Here is a 19325-nt window from a genome sequence, read left to right as displayed (position 1 = left end):
AGTACCATCTTCAAAAATCAAGCTTTGGGATAAATCTACTGTCGATTGTGATCCGACAGTTCAGTTGGAGAACAGTGGTCAAACAAGAACGACGTTTTATGCTAAAATTGTCAAGAATGTCAGCGATGGTGAGTCCTCGGGAAATGATGACAGTTCTGAACATGGCAGTAGTTTAGTTGAAGATGTTACAAGTTCAAGTTCAAGCGAGGATGGATCGGAAGATGAATCAACAAGGGAGGTTGTTGATTCTGAGGCAAATGAGTCACTATCTGAGAGCGAATCCAGTCAGGTATGTGTCGTTAAACCAAGTTCTGAGATGTGTGATAAATGTGTTAGTTTAGGTGATAAATTGTCGGATTTGCAAAGCAAATATGACGATTTGCAAAGCAAGTATGACGTGACATTTATCCACAATCAAAAGTTGATAGTGGATCTTTCGAAATGCATAGAGGCTAACATGTTTTATGAAAACCATGAAAAAGAGTTTAAAACGGTGATTGAAAATTTAAGAAAAGATAAAACCGAGCTAACAAAAATGGTTTCAAGAAAACAAACTGACATAAACTGTTATATCAATCGTCTCGAGGTCATGCAAAAAGACTTAGCCTGTGTAAATTGTGAAAGTGAGGCGATCCAGCTTAAGCTAAATAGTTATTTAAACTCTAGTTATGTGTTGGATCACATCATCGGTGTTCAGAAAGAGAAAAAGGATGTCACGTGCATTGGATATAAAAAATGTCCACCATCGGTTAGACACAATTATGACGCAATGCCTGATGAGGAAAATAGAACTCATTTTGCACAATTTGTTCCTTTAGACATTGAAGAATTTGCAACCGGACTTGGATACAAAACGGAAGTATAATCAAATTCGGATGTGTTAGCAGATATAGATGTATCAACTGCTGACCAAAATCAGGATCCTCCAGTCATTGTTGAGGATGCTGATTCTTCAGATGATGAATCCGTTGTTGAGGATGCTGATTCTTTAGATGATGAATCCGATGATACTGACTCAGCACAGTCTGATGCGGTAATCAAAGAAGAGGACATATCTCTTGAGAATCATATTGTATGTGATCCTCCTGTAAAACCTGCGAAGACTGTTCTGGTTGAGTCCACGTCTGCGCAAGAGTCTGGGAGTTGTGAAAGCGTGAATTTTCTTTACACCTTGATTGGATCTGATAAAATCTATTCAGACAAGGATTTCCTAATCAAGAATGTCAATCAATCCTTGATTGATAAAGTTTTTGAAGATTCTACCAGTAAGTTTTTGGGAAAGTCGAGCCCAGGAGTTGTAGTAACTCAGTGTGCTCCTATCCCAAAATCCGAAGTTAGAAAGAAATATGGGAATCAGAAATTGCAACCACAACACAATCAACGAAAGCAAGGTCACGTTCACCAAGGAAATGGAAAAGGCAAACAAAGCCAAAACAAGAAGAAGGTTCAGAAGGTGAACTTCGTGAAATCCTGAGGGACGGATAAAATTGAATCTTTTGAAAACAAATCCAACACAGATTTTGTTATGCAAAAGAAAATTTTGAAAAGAAAAAGTCAAAACAACTACACACAAAACACAAACTGTTGTGATGTAGGACCAAGTACCTCAAGATCACGAAGTTCATCATCAAGCTTTTACAATTATGATACTCCGAGGTTTGTTGAGCGGAGATCATGTTTTGAATGCGGTGAGTATGGGCACATTGTCAGAAACTGTCCATATCTCACCAAGGGAAAGGCAAAAGTTGATGCCCCCCATGGTAACAGTTACCATAAAAGATCTGTTTCACCAAGACAGGACCCTCGTCTTGTTAAACAACGAGAAAAGAAACAGAAAAAGCAACAAAGAAAAGAAGTTGAAAAGGCTTTAAAACCAGAGGTTGTCCAAACGCAGTCTGTTAAATCAGATGTTAAATATGAAAAAGAAAAACAGATTTGGAAACCAAAATCGAAAATTGTTTCAAGGGGAGCTACATCAATTCCGAATCATCGGGAAATGGATGTCACAATTCTCGAGGATGACGGACGACCCAAGTCTGTGAAGGCTTGGGTCCCTCTCTCTAACTAATCTCTGAATGAGTGTGCAGGATGTTCCAGGAGGAACTATTGATAGTCTTAGGATCGTTGATAGTGGAGCGTCCATGCACAAGATCGGTGACATAAGGCTCCGAAATATTGTTACATCTAGGAGAATATTGTTGCCATTGATGGAGAGAAAGGAAAAAGAAAAGAAGACAAAAATTCCGATGAAGGAATGATGGTGAAAGAATGTGGGTGAATGAAGTTGAAAAATTCGACAAGATGAAAAATGTGCCAAAATTTGGTTGTTATGGGTTTTGATCAGGTCCACAGGAAAGACTCCAATGAAATGTACGCGCCTGCAGCACGTCTGAAGCTTTTCGAAGATTCATGGATTTTTCTTCCACAAGATGTTCAAAGTCCACAAGATGAACGTGTAGTGTACTTTTCTCCATGGTGTGATTGAAGAAATTGTGTTTGTTGATCAAACCACACCGGATGTGCGGATACCTTGGAGTGGATTAAACAACCGCATGCTACTTCTAAAGGAGAAAGACGAAGACCTTTGTTGGTGCAAAAGCATGTGGAAGACATCATGTATGGACCGTCCGATGATGATGTGTACAAGCTTTCCCACATGCTCCATTTGCCATTTACCAGCCAGACCCGAAGGTTTATCATCTTGTTGCTGTGAAGAGAATTCTTGGTTCATTGAAGTAGCTGCAAAATCGACTTTGAAATCCACACCGGGTGGATATCCAGCTTGGGAGAGCACTCAGATTCCTGCCAATGCACGAAGTAGTTGCAGGATTACGGTTTTGAATTTCTAATCTCCCCTATCCTTGTCGATATTTAAGTTGCTTTATGATTTACTAAAATCTCGTACACCACTCCTTGGCCAGACACGTTGATCTCCAATATCACCTCACACGTGATCGTTTCAATATGAAACTCGTCAATGTTGTTTTGGTCCACACCGATTACCGACATGCCAACTGATTTTTCCAAAATTCGATAAATCATTTTTTATTAAATTAATTTTGGTAAACAACATCGAGGTAAAAACATGAGTTAATCCAACATCGGAAAATCATTTTTGTAAATATTTATTTGTGTTTTCTTAATTTCTCATAGTTTTTGCATTTTTGGGGGAGTAAATCCAAATTTGAAAAATTCAAAAACATCGAAAAATTTCAAAAACACAAAAACAATAGAAAAACAAAAATGAGTTTCCTGGCAAGCAAAAGAGAAAATGATAGTATATCAGTGGTCTATCCAAACCTCTTTAAACCTTAAATGAAAAACGATAAGCAACTCTATATAAGATGTATCGGTAGGCTCACAATCATTTTAAAGTGTGCAGGGTGATATAAACCTAAATCGACTGAAGACTGTGTGGGAAACGCTCATTGGCATATGGTCTTGGCACCGAAATTTCGTTTGAGAGATTGTCGAGGTTCTGAGATACGTGGTCTTTATGCTGTTTATCATCTGGGTATCATGGTTGTATCTTTTACCGAAATATAACGGAGACGAAGTCTAGATCTTCCATGATACTATACATACGTGTACATACTGCATACGACCTCAAATCACATGTCCAAACAAAATAAGTGATAATATATCACATTTATCCGGGAGTCAGGTTCGTCTCTTTGCTGTACGTTTGTACTGACCTGTTAACGGACTTGCTCCTGTGCCCTCATGCATCTGAAAATCAAGTTCCTCATCAATAAGTGATTTTATCACATAGGGCTTGTTTTCAACCAAAATAAGTGAATATCTCACATTTTCATATACGTCAAAACAGATGATAAAGGGTATACTCACCAGTAAGATGAACTCTCGTGCATACCTTGATACGGGAATGTGTCGTGTGTGGATGAACACCGGTCGGTAAGTATAAATCATACCTTAATGTATCCCCTAACCGCGATTACATCTGATAAGTTGAGCTTAAGTGGACAACAATACCGATAATTGTTATAGGACGCTTATCTTAATATTAACTAATTAAACAACAAGAGCGTTTTGGCGTGACCGTACACTGATATGATTCTCTTAACTTCGAAACTCGCAAAAAGATTGTCTGTAAATATTTATTTACGGCTTTCAGTTTCTGCATCTCTGTATATATTTATTTACTGCAATCCGCCTTTACATTTCAAAAATGCAAAAATACTAAAAAGATTTTAGGTGTGTTTTAATATAAACTTTATAAAAACCAAAAAGATTTTATTTCTAATTTCTTTTGATTACCCGATGTTGGAACTCGAGTCTTCATTACCTGAAACCTGAACGAAAACCAAAACAACTAAATCTTCATAAACGGTCGAAATTTGCAAGTTTTGAAAGTTAAAGACCAAAATTGAACAATTTGTTAAACTTTCAAACTGTTGGACGGTAGTTGATTGAAAACTAGTCACATGTGTGTCGTTTCTTTATGTTAACTATATTCCAAGCAGTTGTTCTCATTACGTGTTTAGCTTTCTTGTATGTGCAGATGCGACATTCAATTCAGCTAAAGGCGAAGAGAACGTGTTAGATAAAAAGCTTCAGAATGAAGACACAACATGGAAGCTCTCAAATGATCGAGTTGCCCCTGACCACTCATCAATACCACAAGGATCTAAAGTATCGAAAATCAAAAGATTCACGAGCACAATCAAAAGGAGTTTATTTTAAGGGGGAGTTTATTGACACACTTCCTAAATGAAAGGGGGAGTTTGTTGATACACTTTCTACTTACGACACGTGAAGACTTTGAAGATCCTCCGACATGGAAGACATGGAAGATGAACCTTTCGAGTAGCGTCCAAGGGGGAGTTTGTTGATACATATCATGTGGACGCGACTCGGTTTGGTTCGACTTGGTTCGGTTCTACTCGGTTAGTTTCGGTTCGAGCCCGACGTCGCGACATTCCTCCGTCGTGCGCCCCAGAGTTCGACATGCGAAGCACGAAGAGCCGCGAACCATCATCGGATGCCACATCACCATGACATCACCATGATGATGTCATGAGATAGCATATCAATGCATGGATTTTGTAGTCCACGTGAATTCAATTAATTGAATTCACTTTGAATATTCCAACAAAATGAAAGGTTCGTGGGATCTCTTGGTGACTAAGAATGAAGTGGACGAAGACTCCACAAGACTGAAGGTTCGTCAAGCACTACTTCTCACATTTCTGTCTTACATGACGAAAGACCTAACCAAGTCCATGACGAAACACCTGCACATGAGGATGACGAATAACCTGCACATGTGAATGACGAAAGACCATGTCTTTCGTCATGAGTCTTTCGTCGGCTGTGGACTTTCGTCGGCTGCTTGTGTTTCGTCGATATGTTTCGTCGCTGCATGATCTTTCGTCGACCCTGTCCCTTTATATAGCAGCAAACTAAAGACAGAAGAGGTAGACATAGAACAGAACAGAGAGCACATCAGTAGAGTTTAGTGATTTTCTTGTAACCTCTTTGTAATTGTTACTCTACTGAATCAATATATTGAGCGTTAAATGTTGAATCTTGTTGTGTTCGTGTTCGATCTCTTTGCTCGGTTTGCTTTCCCGGTTGGATTCCGCACACAGGTTTGTTCGTATACAAGGATTAGACGACTAAATCCTCCGCTAGTTGGACCTACACTTCTCCATTGTCTAACTTTTTACTTTCTTTTGGGTGGACTTGAAAACTTTAACAATTTACACGTGATGATTCTCATTGCTTGTGGTGATTTTTTTTATGAAAGTAAATATTTTTTTTCTTTATCAACTGATTTGATTTTAACTAGATACAAGCCCGCGTTGCGGCCGGAGGCCTATGAATTAAGGCGCATATAGAAACAAAGCATAAACACTATGTAGTAACATTGATTATATAAAACCTACCATCTTTGTCCCATCTTTGTCTACATGAACTCTTAGGGATAATTGAAATAACATCCCGGACATTTTGAATTGAGTTTTAAAATGCAATTCGTATATAACTTGGACTTGCTAATTAAAAATGGCTTTCTACATTACAACTTAGATCATACTAATGGAATATGTTTATAAATATAGATAGGATCTTGTCAAAACAAGATCCTATCTATACTTAAAAATATATTCCATTACATACAACATGACTTTCTTTATGAAGAAAATTAGACTATTTTTAAAAAATGAATACGAGGATGATTTTTTTATAACTATTTTACTCTTCAACTTTGATCATACAACATGACTTTCTTGATGAATTTTGGTTAGAGCTCGCACGGAAAGATGCATATTCTTTGATGAACCAACTGTAAATGGTTTGACAGAATTGCTGAAAACAGATTGATGCATCGACTACATTACAACGGTGCATTAAAGTACAATGTTTGATACATCATTAGAATGTCTATGACACATAACTGTAAATAAGTTTGGGACGAAATTTACAGCAATGCATCAAACTGCTTTGCAACAATGCAACAAAGTTTGATGCACCCTTTGTAATACAATTTGATGTTTATACCCGGAACACGGGTGGGTCAAGTAAGATGGATTACAAGCCATCGGGTAGTTCGAGTCAGATCAAAATGGACATTTGAAAAAAATGGAAAGGAGTCGAAATGGGCCCTCTTAATAAATGGCCTCAAAATAATCCAATATAAACCCACTGATAAACTATTTGTCCCAAAATAACACAATAAGTTATGATAATTGATATTTGACAATCATAATGCATCACACCTTGTAAAATACACTATAGCATTGGAAAGAAAGAAGAGATCGGTAAAAGAGGAAAAAATATTTGATGTTACAATTTTTTCATTGACTGTAAAGATGAAAAATTGACACTAAGCAATACTCTGGTACTTTCCTACTCTTTCTATAACTTTTTTTTATTTGATTTAGAATTTCATAAATAGAAAGGATTGGGTTCTAAGTTGTATGTAAATTAATTTCTTTAAAGTTATATTAAATTAATAAATTATTCAAGATAAAACCTCTATTAGATGTTAAAATGTAAATTAATTTCTTTAAAGTTATATTAAATTGATAAATTATTCAAGATAAAACCTCTATTAGATGTTAAAAGGTTCTACTTTTCATCAAACTTTTTTAGAATAAGTGACACATGCACCCTTTAAACCTACTCTTAAATCTAGATATTTGTCTACTAGAGATCCTTTGATCCATGGATCATGCACTACTAGAAAAGTGGTCATTTTGCTACGAAAATTTTCTACGCAAAAAAATGTGTAACAAATTCTGACACATTTACTACGCATTTCCTACAGAAAAAATACCTTGATTTTTTTGGCCAATTTGTGACACAATAGTGATAAAAATACTAATTCTAAGTATTGTGTCGGAAATGCGTAGCAACTTGCTACGCATTTACGACGGATGAATTATATTTGTATTTGAATTATATTTAAACGTTTAATTATTATTATTATTAACTATTGCGTCGGAAATGCGTAGTAACTTGCTACGCATTTACGACGGAACTATTATTTATTTGTTGGAATTAGATTTATATGTTAAATTCATGTAGATATTAATTGTTGCGTCAGAAATGCGTAGCAACTTCCTACGCATTTATGACGAAATATTTATTATTATACTTAGAGTATATTTTAATGTTTAATCATTATTATTATTAATTATTGCGTAGGTAATGTGTAGCAACTTACTACGCATTTGTGATGGAAAATTTATTGCGTAGGAAATGTGTAGCAACTTGCTACGGATTTATGACGAAATATTTATTATTATACTTAGATTATATTTTAATGTTTAATCAGCATTATTATTAATTATTGCGTAGGAAATGTGTAGCAACTTGTTACGCATTTGTGATGGAAAAGTTATTGCGTAGGAAATGTGTAGCAACTTGCTACGCATTTGTGATGGAAAAGTTATTGCGTAGGAAATGTGTAGCAACTTGCTACGCATTTGTGATGGAAAATTTATTACCGTATTTAAATTTTTAACTAGTGCCTTTACACATGGCCTAACAACCCATACTTTAACCTTCTAAATTTAAACTTGAATTGAAAAAATATTTAAATGTTTGAAAACGTTGCACGTTATGTCCTTTAGGTGCGGTGACGGCAGTTGATTTGGGTTCGACGACGCTCGTGATGATGGGTGAAGGTGAAGGGGTGGATGTGGTGGTGGGTTAGTGTGACAACCGGTAATTTACGCCTCTAATTACGCGATTAACAGATTTTTAAAACGATAATAAATGGTGTTTATGATTAGGGGTGTTCACGATCCGATCCGATCCGATCGAGGGTCTGCTCATGCTCAGATTGAATTACAAAAACAAATTCTAACTTAAAGTGCGAATACAAAAGCAACACATTATACGTAGATTTATATATTAAATATTAAGTTGGGTTGAATGTTATTTGGGCTTTTAGTTTTTTTGGGCTATTATATTTTTTTGGGTTTTTAATCTATAAAATCTATAATATAAATATATATATTAATTATTAATAAAAATAATTCGAGCGAAACCGAGCGATCGACGAGCGAACGGAGCTATGCTCATGCTCGGATTGAATTTGAATCGAACCGATCCGATCGGCTCATTTACAAACTGAGCGGGAATCGAACGAGCATTTTTCGAGCGATCGTCGAGCGATCTTCGATCGTCGAGCAGTTTGGACAGCCCTATTTATGATGCAAACTAACTTAATTAGACCCTTGGAGTGCCTAGGAACGTCTATTCGAGTTTACAGTGCACGTATCACGATCTGCGAAAAATATGCGAAATATTAAACGGTAACGAACTGAAACCGAACAAAATACTGACAACGCCGACAAGTATGAATTTTATACGAGTATTTTATATTTATAAAGCTAGTTTTACGAATTTATCGGGCTTTCGTATGCCACAAAGCGCAAACGTGAATGAGAAACGCGACTGCAGGAACGCATCTGCAACGAAACAGAAGCATCGGAGACGCGTATTACCTTTAAAACTGAGATTTTACGATATATTTTGCTTCGAAATTAAATTTTAATAACCGTAGTTGAAACCAGATCGAAAAACGGATTGAAACGGCGAACGACGCAACTTTACGCAATTATTATCGTAAACGACAAGCAAACACGCCAAACGCGACTACCGACTCTATTTTTCATAATTTGATCCTAAAATTTTATTCTACAACGTTACGGAGTGTTCGGGTTTTAAAAAGCGGTTCGTAAATAAGTTCGGGCCGCTTAAACGCATGAGATTAGGCTTGTGGGCCTTGGGCCCAAGCCCAAAGCCCACTAAAATAACCCCAAGTATAAAAGAGTAGTTTAACCCTAATTCTACCCATATGTTCGGCCGCTACCCAAACCCCTCAAAGTCCTGCATCTTATCTTCTCAATTTCTCTCTGAAGAAAACCTATCAATCTCACCTACAACACATGGTTCTTCACCTATACACCTCATACATGACACAAAATCTCGTTTCACTACCCCCACCCCCCTTCGGTTCCCTGTAACCCGACAATAAGATTTTTATACAAGATGATGAACACAAATTTGGGCACAAGATTAGGATATGAACAGCAGAAGCACAGCACCACCCACTCACACATCAAAAGAGGCATCGGGTTCTTCTTCTCTCTAAAAAAAGAAGTAAAATTTAAACAATGAACACCACTGATTCACCTTCCAATCTATGAATATGAGTGTTTGTGTGTATATGTGTGAGAGAGACCACCGGTCGGTTCACCGGCCACACCCCCTTCGATTCCCCCTTTTCCGACAACACCCACCAGCACACGACCCCCCTCTCAATTATAACTGCAAGCACACACACACACCAACCGCCCTCTCGTCTCTCTCGATTCCAGCGGCTGACGCGGGCGAGGATGGAGCCGCCGTGAATGATGATGATGGTGGTGACGAGATCAGATGAAGACGATGATGTTTTAGAGGGCCTGCGACCGGAGACGCCGCTCACGGCGGCGGTCTTTATCTCCGACCGACAAACTTCACGGTAAACCCTTCTGTTTGTGAGAAATTTTTTCATGTCCTGTTTTGAAGAAATTTTTATTTCAGTAACCGGATGCTATATCAGTAACCGGATGCTATATCAGATCTGGAGTATGGATCTTGTTCATTTAGCTTAGAGTATACAGGCTAATCTTGTTGTGTTACGTTTGTAAAAAGATGATTGTCTGATATTTATCGGCATCAATGGAGAAGTTGTTGACATGTTGCTTGGCACCTCCACTTCAACCATCCGTGTGTCGGATATGCAAGCAAGAATGAATATAAGTTGCCATTTGGATTTGGATTTAGATTTCGATTGGGAGTGCGATTCAACCATCCGTGTGTCGGATATGTAATTTTATTTTCTTTATGCTCGTAGATTTTATACATTTTTTTTATGTAAATTTGTATAAATTTATGGTTAATGTTATTCAATTTTTATAGTTTTTAGTTTTATTTGCTTTTGTATCCAATCTCTCGGATATTATTCCATATATAAATTATCAAGTTTTTTGTGCATTAAGAGTTGTACACTAAGCTTTGGGAGTTTCCCAAAAAAAACTTTATATTTCACTTTTAACCTTTAGGTTTTATCTTTTACATTTTAACCCTCAAAATTTTTACTTTTAACTCAAAGTTTTTCATATTTTGTAATTTAACACAACATTTTATTATTTACAACTTTGGCCCCCCATAGTTTTATTCTTTCGCAAGTTTTTCATTTTACATTTCGTTCTAAATTTTGCGAGTTAACATGTCGTAGCGTGCATGTGAGGTTTAACGTTTTTTGCTCTATTTTTCATATTTGACAGACCCGTCGCAACGCGTCCATTTTTTCCCTTTTGAAAAGTTCGCCGCAACGGTCGGGTCCTAGATCGACTAAGTTATTATTTTCTACGTTTTACGCTTCTGGTTAATGTCTTCGCATTAACACACTGTAACGGGTGTGCGTTGTTCAACGATTTTAGTCTGCTTTTCGTTCAGTGTAATTTTTACCATTTTATCTATTTTATTTTTACGATGTTGAGAGTCGATGTCGTTGTGGAATTGGTGCTACTTGGCACGGTTTTACGAACCTTTTTAACCTATTAATTTTTTTTTACTAATATTTTGTTTCGGTTTACCCCTATACTCCTTTTACTTAAAATTTATTTTTTACGTGCATATTTTATGTACGTTTATATAAAAATATGATTTGTTCTACACTCCGACGTAAATTTTTTTTTATAGATAAGTCAGGTCAAATATAATACGTTTTCTTTTATAGAAACCATTTTTACGTGCATATTTTTATGTACGTTTTGGTATAAATTCAAATTGTTCTACATTTCGACGTAAACTTTTTTGTGAAATGATTCAGGTCAAATATAATATGTTTCCGTGCTTATTTTATGTATGTTTCGTAAAGTTTGTTTCGAACCAACTGGAGTCAAATTATGGTTTTTTTTTCTCCCTTTTTTTACGAAAGCTCTAATTAATCCCTTTCGATTACATGTGCATATTTTCCTTCATACCCGTTACGTTTTCTATGTATGGGTCACATATAATACGTTATGATTGTTCGATATGAATTTGATTTACTTTACGTTTGATCCAACCACACTGCTGATATAGGTTACATTGAGTTCAACTAGATATGTCGAAGTGTGTGTTTTCATATGGTTAATGTATCATATAACGTTTGGACTAATATATTCAATATTTACGATGTACCCGCGCCGCAACGCGGGCGGGTCTTAACCCTAGTTATAAACAAAGCATCATTAATAAACATCCTTAAATGTTATATTGAAATATTCAAAGCTCTAAAAATCTACTCTTTTCATCGCCCGTTAAACACGTCATTGTAATGGATAAAGTAACCAAAACTCGTTAAAAATATATTTAAAAGTTGGATTTGTCATTATTATGAGTTAGACGCACCATTGTAATGAGTTAGACACATTGTTGTAATGTACTTGACGTACAATTATCCTTTGATTAAGTTTCAAACGTTTTGAACAGTAACTTTCGATTATTTAAAAATAAAAAAACTTGTATACTCAAGTAAAAAAAAAACTATATAAAAATATTAGTCAAAGTTTTTATTCACATTTTAGTTTAGACCATGGGGTATGGTGGAGCGGGGGTTTGGGGCATGGGTTGACACGTGGACTTCGAGGGGCACCGCTGCTCAATTGCATGTTGGGTCGGTATGGCGGGGCGTGGCTAGCCCGCGTGGGTTTGGCTTGGCCAAACGGTTGTTTTTTTAAATTTAAATCCTAGCAACCTATAGCCTAGCCAACCCAACCAATGAGAGCCGGCCACGGAAGACCGCTAGGCCCGCCGAACGCCCGAGCTGAAACCCCCGCCCAAGGGGCCACGACGAAACCCAAACGCACCCGGGGTGGTGACTTAGGTGTTTGTAACCACCCACGCCTCAATCTCCACCCCATACCCCATAGTCTTATATACCTGAATTTTGGATATTAAAAACATAAGCCAATGAATAGTGTTTTAAATATTATAATAATATATAGTTTTTTTAATAGTTTTATTATCTTCTTTACTTTTAAGTTTGATAAGTTTGTGTCAGCCGGTACTGGTATCGAAAATACTGGTACAGTTATCCGTACATGAAGGTAAAACCGACACCAATCTGGTACAGAAAACGCCAAAAGTCGGTATCGAATTGATTTTGAAAATCTTTTAGTTCGGGAATTCGGTACTGCTACCCGGTACCATTTGCTCATCCCTGATCACGGGTACCGTACGAACAACGATATCGAGCAACTTTTTTTATTGATTTTCTTCAACGTTTAATGATTTCTTTTTTTAGTTTCACGGGTAGGGATGAGCTTAGTGCCAAACAACATCGAATCGGTACTGGTACCGAAAATACCAGTTACGATACCGGTATATGAAGGTAAAAACCGGTAGCAAACCGGTACCAGGAACGCCAAAAGTCGTACCGAATTGGTACTTAAGATCTTTGGTTTGGGAAATTCGGTACTGGTACCCAGTATCATTTGCTCATCTCTGACCACAGGTTTCATACGAACAACATCATTATCATACAACTTTTTTGATTGATTTTCTTTTGGTCATCTTTTAGTGTTTTTTTATATATATTCTTTTTATTCTTGTCATGTCAACAGTTCTGTGCGCAACGCACTTGTAGTGATTTCAAAACACATGTAAACACAGACTAAACAAGAAAAGACGTTCGCCGCAACGCGGCGCAGTAAAAAAACTAGTTATAATTAATGTGCATTAGACTCTCTAAATTGTTGTTTTCAAAGGAAGATAGATGTAAATTCTCGAATTCAAAATGTAATTTTATTAAAACAAATGAAGAGCACTAAATATACTAGCCATTAAAAGTCCAAGGGTTTATTACATTTATTTGAATATGCATTTCTGACCAATTTAATTTTCGTATCAACTACATATACTTATATGCATGTGACAAATATGACATGTTCTCTAAAAGATATATTAATCTTGTGGAAATTTTGTGTACTAGTTTTATAAATAGAATAAAACTAGAAAAAACATTAAATTTCGTGACAATTGTGTAGCAAAAATTAAAAATTAACTTCCGTTAAATTGGTAGAAAATGTGTAGCAATTTGTGACGGCCTTTTTCTGTCAGAAATGGGTAGGAAAATGCGTAGAAAATGCGTAAAGAAACCAGTTTCCTACGAGTGGTTTAACTATATATGCATTTCGTCACAAATTCGTAGAAAATTAAATTTCGCGACAATTGTGTAGAAAAATATAAAAATTAAATTTCGTGACAATTGTGTAGCAAAAATTAAAAATTAACTTCCGTTAAATGGGTAGGAAAATGCGTAGAAAATGTGTAGCAATTTGTGACAGCTCTTTTCTGTCAGAAATGGGTAGGAAAATGCGTAGAAAATGCGTAAGAAACCAGTTTCCTACGAGTGGTTTTCCTACATATGCATTTCGTCACAAATTCGTAGAAAATCGCGAGTTGTGACGCATTTCCTATGGAAAATGGTGTCAGAAATTTTAATTTTTCTAGTAGTGATGTTGATATATTCAATTTCTTTTCCACGTCTTTTAAAAATTCATAAACCATGTTTAACACGTTGATTTCAAGCACTACTTGAGTAAGGACTAAGGAGTAGGCACCCATTTCGACGCTTGTAACTTTCTATGGCCTAATAGCATGTGTAGTGGAGAAGTGAAGTGGCGTGAAAAGGCCACAATCACCCATTTCAACGCTAACTTTCTATGACCTAGGACGCCACGTGTGGTATAATGCCCAAAGGAGGGGCTTGAAGTTCAAAGCACCACCACACATAGTCTAAATGGGTCACTTGAGCTGCACTTTTTAATTTGGGACTTTGGGTTGGTATTTAACATGCCTACTAATTAATTACGGAAATTATATGGCTTTGATTGAATTCAAAACACATGCAGCAAACAGAATAAGTTTAAAGGTAGAAAATAAACAACCCAAAAGACATCACACAACCAAACCAGTTCAGCAAAAAACGACGTGATGAGCCGAAAGTTATGCGCGCTCAAACTTGATTTGTGCTCCAACAGATGCACATGGATTCCATAGCACGTCTCTTAGCATCTTTACTTCATCACTAACAGATATATTATTGTTAATCACCACTCTTACTTTCTTTAGCATAGATGACTTTGCCAATATAAGCTTCAAAAAATCCATTCCGGGTTTCATGTCACCGAAGTTTGTAATCTCCAACTCATCAAGATGATCCAGCTTAACATACGAGTAGTCTTGCAACTCAAAAAGGTTCATAGCAGTTTGCGACATTGCTTCTGTTGGACTGCAGTTCATCTATAGAAAAGTAATTACAAAAACACACAATTAGTTAGCTAAGCCAGGCAAAACTAACAGGTTGGGTCGGTTAAGGTCAAAACAAGTTCTATCCAAATAAGTTGGATCAAAACAAGTGCTAACCAAAATGGGTTCGACTTAAAATTTAATGGATCGCTCTAGAAAGAAAAAAATATCAAAATATGTTCACCCGATATTGTATAAATTTACCTCCATTTTTATTTTCTTTAAATTTGGAGAGCTAGTAACCAAGAGAATAACAAAACGTAGCTCATCTTCTTTCCCGAAGGACAGTGCATGTAGTACAAGAGCTCTGAGATGGACTAACTTGTTCGCGAGACTCTGCGGGATAACACCTGAAGCAAAACACTTTAACCAAAACTAATATCAGCAGCAATAATATTATTAATATTGTATGAACCTTTATCTTCTACCTTGACCGGACAACAATTCATCTCCAAATGCTCAATCAAAGGCAATAACTGGAATAGCTGAACAAGATCAGAATACTGATCACTTCCCACAAAATGCTTTTCCTCTCCAATCTGAAAAATGTTTATAATGAAATCTATATTTTTGATTGAAAAGTAATACCGGAACGTTGTTTGATCTTACCAGAGTAAGGCTCTTGAGTATAGGGCAGCAACTTATGAAACATATAAGCATTTTGTTGGTGATGTTGACATTATGAAAGCATAAGCTTGTGAGCCTCTCAAACCTAAAAGAGGTTGATTGAAGGTGAACAACACAGTTCTTGAGGTTTATATGTGTTAACCTCTTCAAAGAAAAGAAGGAACTGGGTATCTTATAGGCAGAATGACCCAACCCAATGACAAGGTTAAACTTCTCAACAGTGGTGTTGTTTGCAAGATGCATTATAATCTGGTCAATCTCACAACAACTTGGTAGTTGGGAAACACAGAGAGAGAATTCAAGAACCGGACCGCGGTGTAATAACAACACCGTATAGATCGCATGCACAACTTTACACTTGATGGATAATTGGCTAGTAGTTGATTTTTCTAGCAGTTTGTCATCAAACTCAAGTTTAGGTAGGTTTACACAACGGTGTCTCCAGTTCCGAGACAAAATGCTGGTCCTATACGCATCGCGTATCGGTATTAGAGTGAGGATGGTTTGTACGAGACTTGAAGGCAGATTGCTGATTCTATCCGGAAGTAAACATTCAGGTTCCATCCTACAACGTATAAAATCATGCATGAAATAAAACCTAGCCTAAAATGCATCAAATACTTTCGTGATCAAAGAGTGCTAGAGCAAAATCTAGGGTTGATTACCTTGGATCTTCTCCGGAGGAAGTTGAAGAGACTGGCAGCCAGATCGAAGAGTAATGGAAACTTCTGGGGGGCGTTTATAACTCACTGTTTATCATTTTTGGTCCTATATTTTGAGAAAGTTGTCACTTGGTCCCTTAGAATTCTGATTCAGTTATAAGCCGTTTATAACCGATTCTCTTGAGGTAAAATCTAGAGGTGGGTAGATTAGTGGCCAATACAGATAACCGACCTAGTGGATGAAGTTCCTACCGTTTGGCTCATTTAGAGCTATTACGAAGAAGCTTCCAAACCCTCATGTATGAGAAATTCCCCTGGGCCACTTGATATTTTATTAAAGCCGGCTGCATTATATCGGTGTCGCTCTCGCCACGTTTCTTACTATTTCTTTACGTTGATAAATCGATTGAAATCTTGTGCATTTGTTGTTGATATTGGTTTGCTCGATATTGAATCTGGTTGCCGGTAATTGTCCCCCCTACCGACAAGACCAAAGAAGACTGCTCAGATTGGTTTCCAAAAGTCAATTTTATTTGGGTGTTTGCTAAAAAAAGTACAATTTCTAACAAACAAATTATATGTATAAATTAAAAAATAAAAAAAGTCTATAGAAAATCTTACAAATATTGAGATCCTCCGATACGTCAACACAAGCTCGGGTTAACGCGTACACCTCTTCATCATCCCATGGTTGCATGCTTTTTTCGCCCGGATCTTGATTGTTTCTTTTTTTTATGTGACACCCGTTTGTAACATTTAGTTTGGTTAAGTGATGTCTTTGTTTATGTCTCTGGCTCCTACTCATCCGGTTGTATCTCTGTTTGTGTCTCCGAGATGAAGTCGGGCTCGTCTTGTGACGAGTCAAAACCTTTTGATGAGCCGTAACCTCCGACGTTAAAGTTTGGATTCCAACCATATTGATATGGGTCTCATGAGAGGGGTTGGTTCAAGAGGTTCATGAACCCGGTTTGGTTGTGATTATACTTGACAACCCGGTTCCATAGGCGGTTGGTCGGGTGGGAACCAGAGCAAATGGTTGGTTAGGAGCCTTCGTTTTGTTCGGGTCACCGCTTGATTTAGAAGCGAAACCCAGGTTAAAGGGATACGTGGTATAGAGAGTGTTTTTTTTTTATAAAATATAGAGTGAAAAGAATGATGGTAGAGAGATTAGTATAAAAATAAAGGGGATGAAAGGTTTATATAAAGGTTTAAATTATTTTTAAAAAAAATATTTAAGAATCTTAGCGTTACGATAACATTCACAATCCCCAACAAATTTCAAGCCGTTATGCCTATCGCGAGAATCCGATTTTCAAACCCATAGCGCCCCAGGGGATGGTGTTCCCGAGCGCTATGGGACGTTTTGGGTGGATGTGGCGCTCGAGTAAACAGTCTTAGAAGTCTAGGAAGATGAAAGGTAAATCTTTATGTAAAGTTCAGATAACTTAAATTGTTTTTTGCTTAATGATAAGTTACCTAAAGTTGTAAACATTAGGTCCACAAGTTAAATGACATTTAAGTATATGGGAAAAGATCAAATAGGAAGTTAATTTTCGCTAGGAAGTATAGGAAGCCATAGGATTATGACATGTGGCAAATTTTAAAATAAAGAGAAAGGGTATTTTAGTCAATCCAACTCCTTCTTCTTCCTTTTTCAAAACCCAGTAAATTCAAAAACCCACCATTTTCAAAACCCACCATCTTCAACTATTTCTTCACTTTCTATCTCAATAATCACTACATTATAGTGCAATTTTCATCACCAATCAATGATTCAGAACCCGATCAACGTGTTCTTCATCTTTTTTTGAAGAAAACCCAGTTTAATTTCATAAAAAAAATCTCGTTTTTTCCGATGATTTTGAAGATAATCACTCGATTCGTTCGATTCGAACGTTGGTAAGTGTTTCTATCATTCAAATTTTGTCAATTGATGAAGAAATCGGCTTCGATCCATGTAAGAAATTTTTTAATTTCATTTTCATGATCTGGGTTTTTGATTTAGTCATTGCGTTTTACGATCTTTGCGGGGGTCCGGGGGCGGTAGCCCCCGCTAGCGGGGTCCCAGGGGCGGCAGCCCCTGGCGGGGTCCAAGGGGCAGAGAAATTAATTTTCCATAAATTGGCTCATTTAGGTAAAACACATTTTTAGGTGTTTTCAGTCCATTGCGTTTTAGGGGTCAAGTTATTCTAAAAAGGCTTCTAATTGTAAGAAGTGTAAGAAGGATTTATAGAGTGACAAGTGTCCAATAACCTAAAATTAAACCTACTACATCATCGCCGAAAACCTAAACACCCACCCCCACCCCACCACCACCCAAAAACCTAAACCCCACCCCCCCCCCACCCCCGGGCAAAAAAAAAAAAAACCATACCTCACCAAAAAAAAACCACCAAAAAACCTACCCCCCCCCCAAAAAAAAAAAAAATAAATAAAACCTACAAAAAAAAAAAACAAAAACAAAAACTAAACACCCACCCCCACCACCCAAAAACCTAAACCCACACACCCCACCCCCTCGGCAAAAAAAAAAAAAAAAAAAAAAAAAAAAATTGGGGTGGGTGATGGGTGAGGGCAGTGGCGGAGCTAGCCCGAAAATTCACGGGTATCCCAATTTTTTTTTGGGGGGATTGGGTATCTTTTGTATAAAAAGATAAAAATTTTACATTACGTAGACGAAGTTGAAGGGTATTTTTACATTACGAAGAGGGATTTGAGGGGTAGCCCGGGCTACCCCTCCTTGTACATTGGTTCCGTCACAGGGTGAGGGGGTGGGTGGGGGTGGGGATTTAGGTTTTTGGTGGTGATGGATGTTCAAGTTTTTTTTTATATAGTGGGTTTTTTAGGATCATTTGTACTCTTCTTACAATTAGGATCCTTTGTATTTGATTCTAATAATAATAACATTGTTATTGAAGAAGCTTCAATTCATAAATGGTTTATATGGATCGTACCAATTGGATATGCTCAAGAAGCGGGCACTTGGAAAGGAACCGTCGAAGCATTTGAGCAGAAACCTCAACGTTGATAAAAATCAAGCAAGTCAGGCAACTAAATCTGTTATATGTCAATGGTGGTTCAAAAGTACAACGTTTGAGACGTATGCGTTCTAATCCTTGCAATGAAAAGAAAGAAGCAGGAAGCTTGTAGGATCTATAATCATTATGGAAGGTCAGTTCTTTCACTTTATTTTCTCTTGAAAGATAACTCAATATC

General features: G+C 36.9%; 1 protein-coding gene and 1 long non-coding RNA gene across 3 annotated transcripts; one reads left to right on the top strand and one right to left on the bottom strand.

The window, feature by feature from the left end:
- Window positions 1-9329: 9329 nt before the first annotated feature.
- Window positions 9330-10443, top strand: LOC110914971. Of its 2 annotated transcripts, none has more exons than XR_002578661.2 (2): window positions 9330-10000; window positions 10063-10443. It is a non-coding gene; the product is annotated as an uncharacterized LOC110914971 (long non-coding RNA). The 2 variants fall into 2 exon arrangements; XR_002578662.1 differs by having other exon boundaries at window positions 9336-10000; window positions 10048-10443.
- A 3932-nt stretch (window positions 10444-14375) lies between these two features.
- LOC110917472 (F-box/FBD/LRR-repeat protein At1g13570-like) lies at window positions 14376-16008 on the bottom strand. Its single transcript, XM_022162022.2, has 4 exons — window positions 15430-16008; window positions 15249-15359; window positions 15025-15183; window positions 14376-14814 (listed from the first exon to the last, which is right to left on the bottom strand). The coding sequence occupies exons 1-4, from the start codon at window positions 15688-15690 to the stop codon at window positions 14518-14520; spliced, it is 828 nt and encodes a 275-aa protein (XP_022017714.1). The 5' UTR covers window positions 15691-16008; the 3' UTR covers window positions 14376-14517.
- Between the last annotated feature and the right edge of the window lie 3317 nt (window positions 16009-19325).

The sequence above is a fragment of the Helianthus annuus genome, chromosome 16 (genome assembly GCF_002127325.2).
Source record: "Helianthus annuus cultivar XRQ/B chromosome 16, HanXRQr2.0-SUNRISE, whole genome shotgun sequence".
In the NCBI taxonomy this organism is placed as follows: domain Eukaryota; kingdom Viridiplantae; phylum Streptophyta; class Magnoliopsida; order Asterales; family Asteraceae; genus Helianthus; species Helianthus annuus.
The sequence above is the reverse complement of the archived record's forward strand: the minus strand, read 5'-3'. Positions and strand labels throughout refer to the sequence as shown.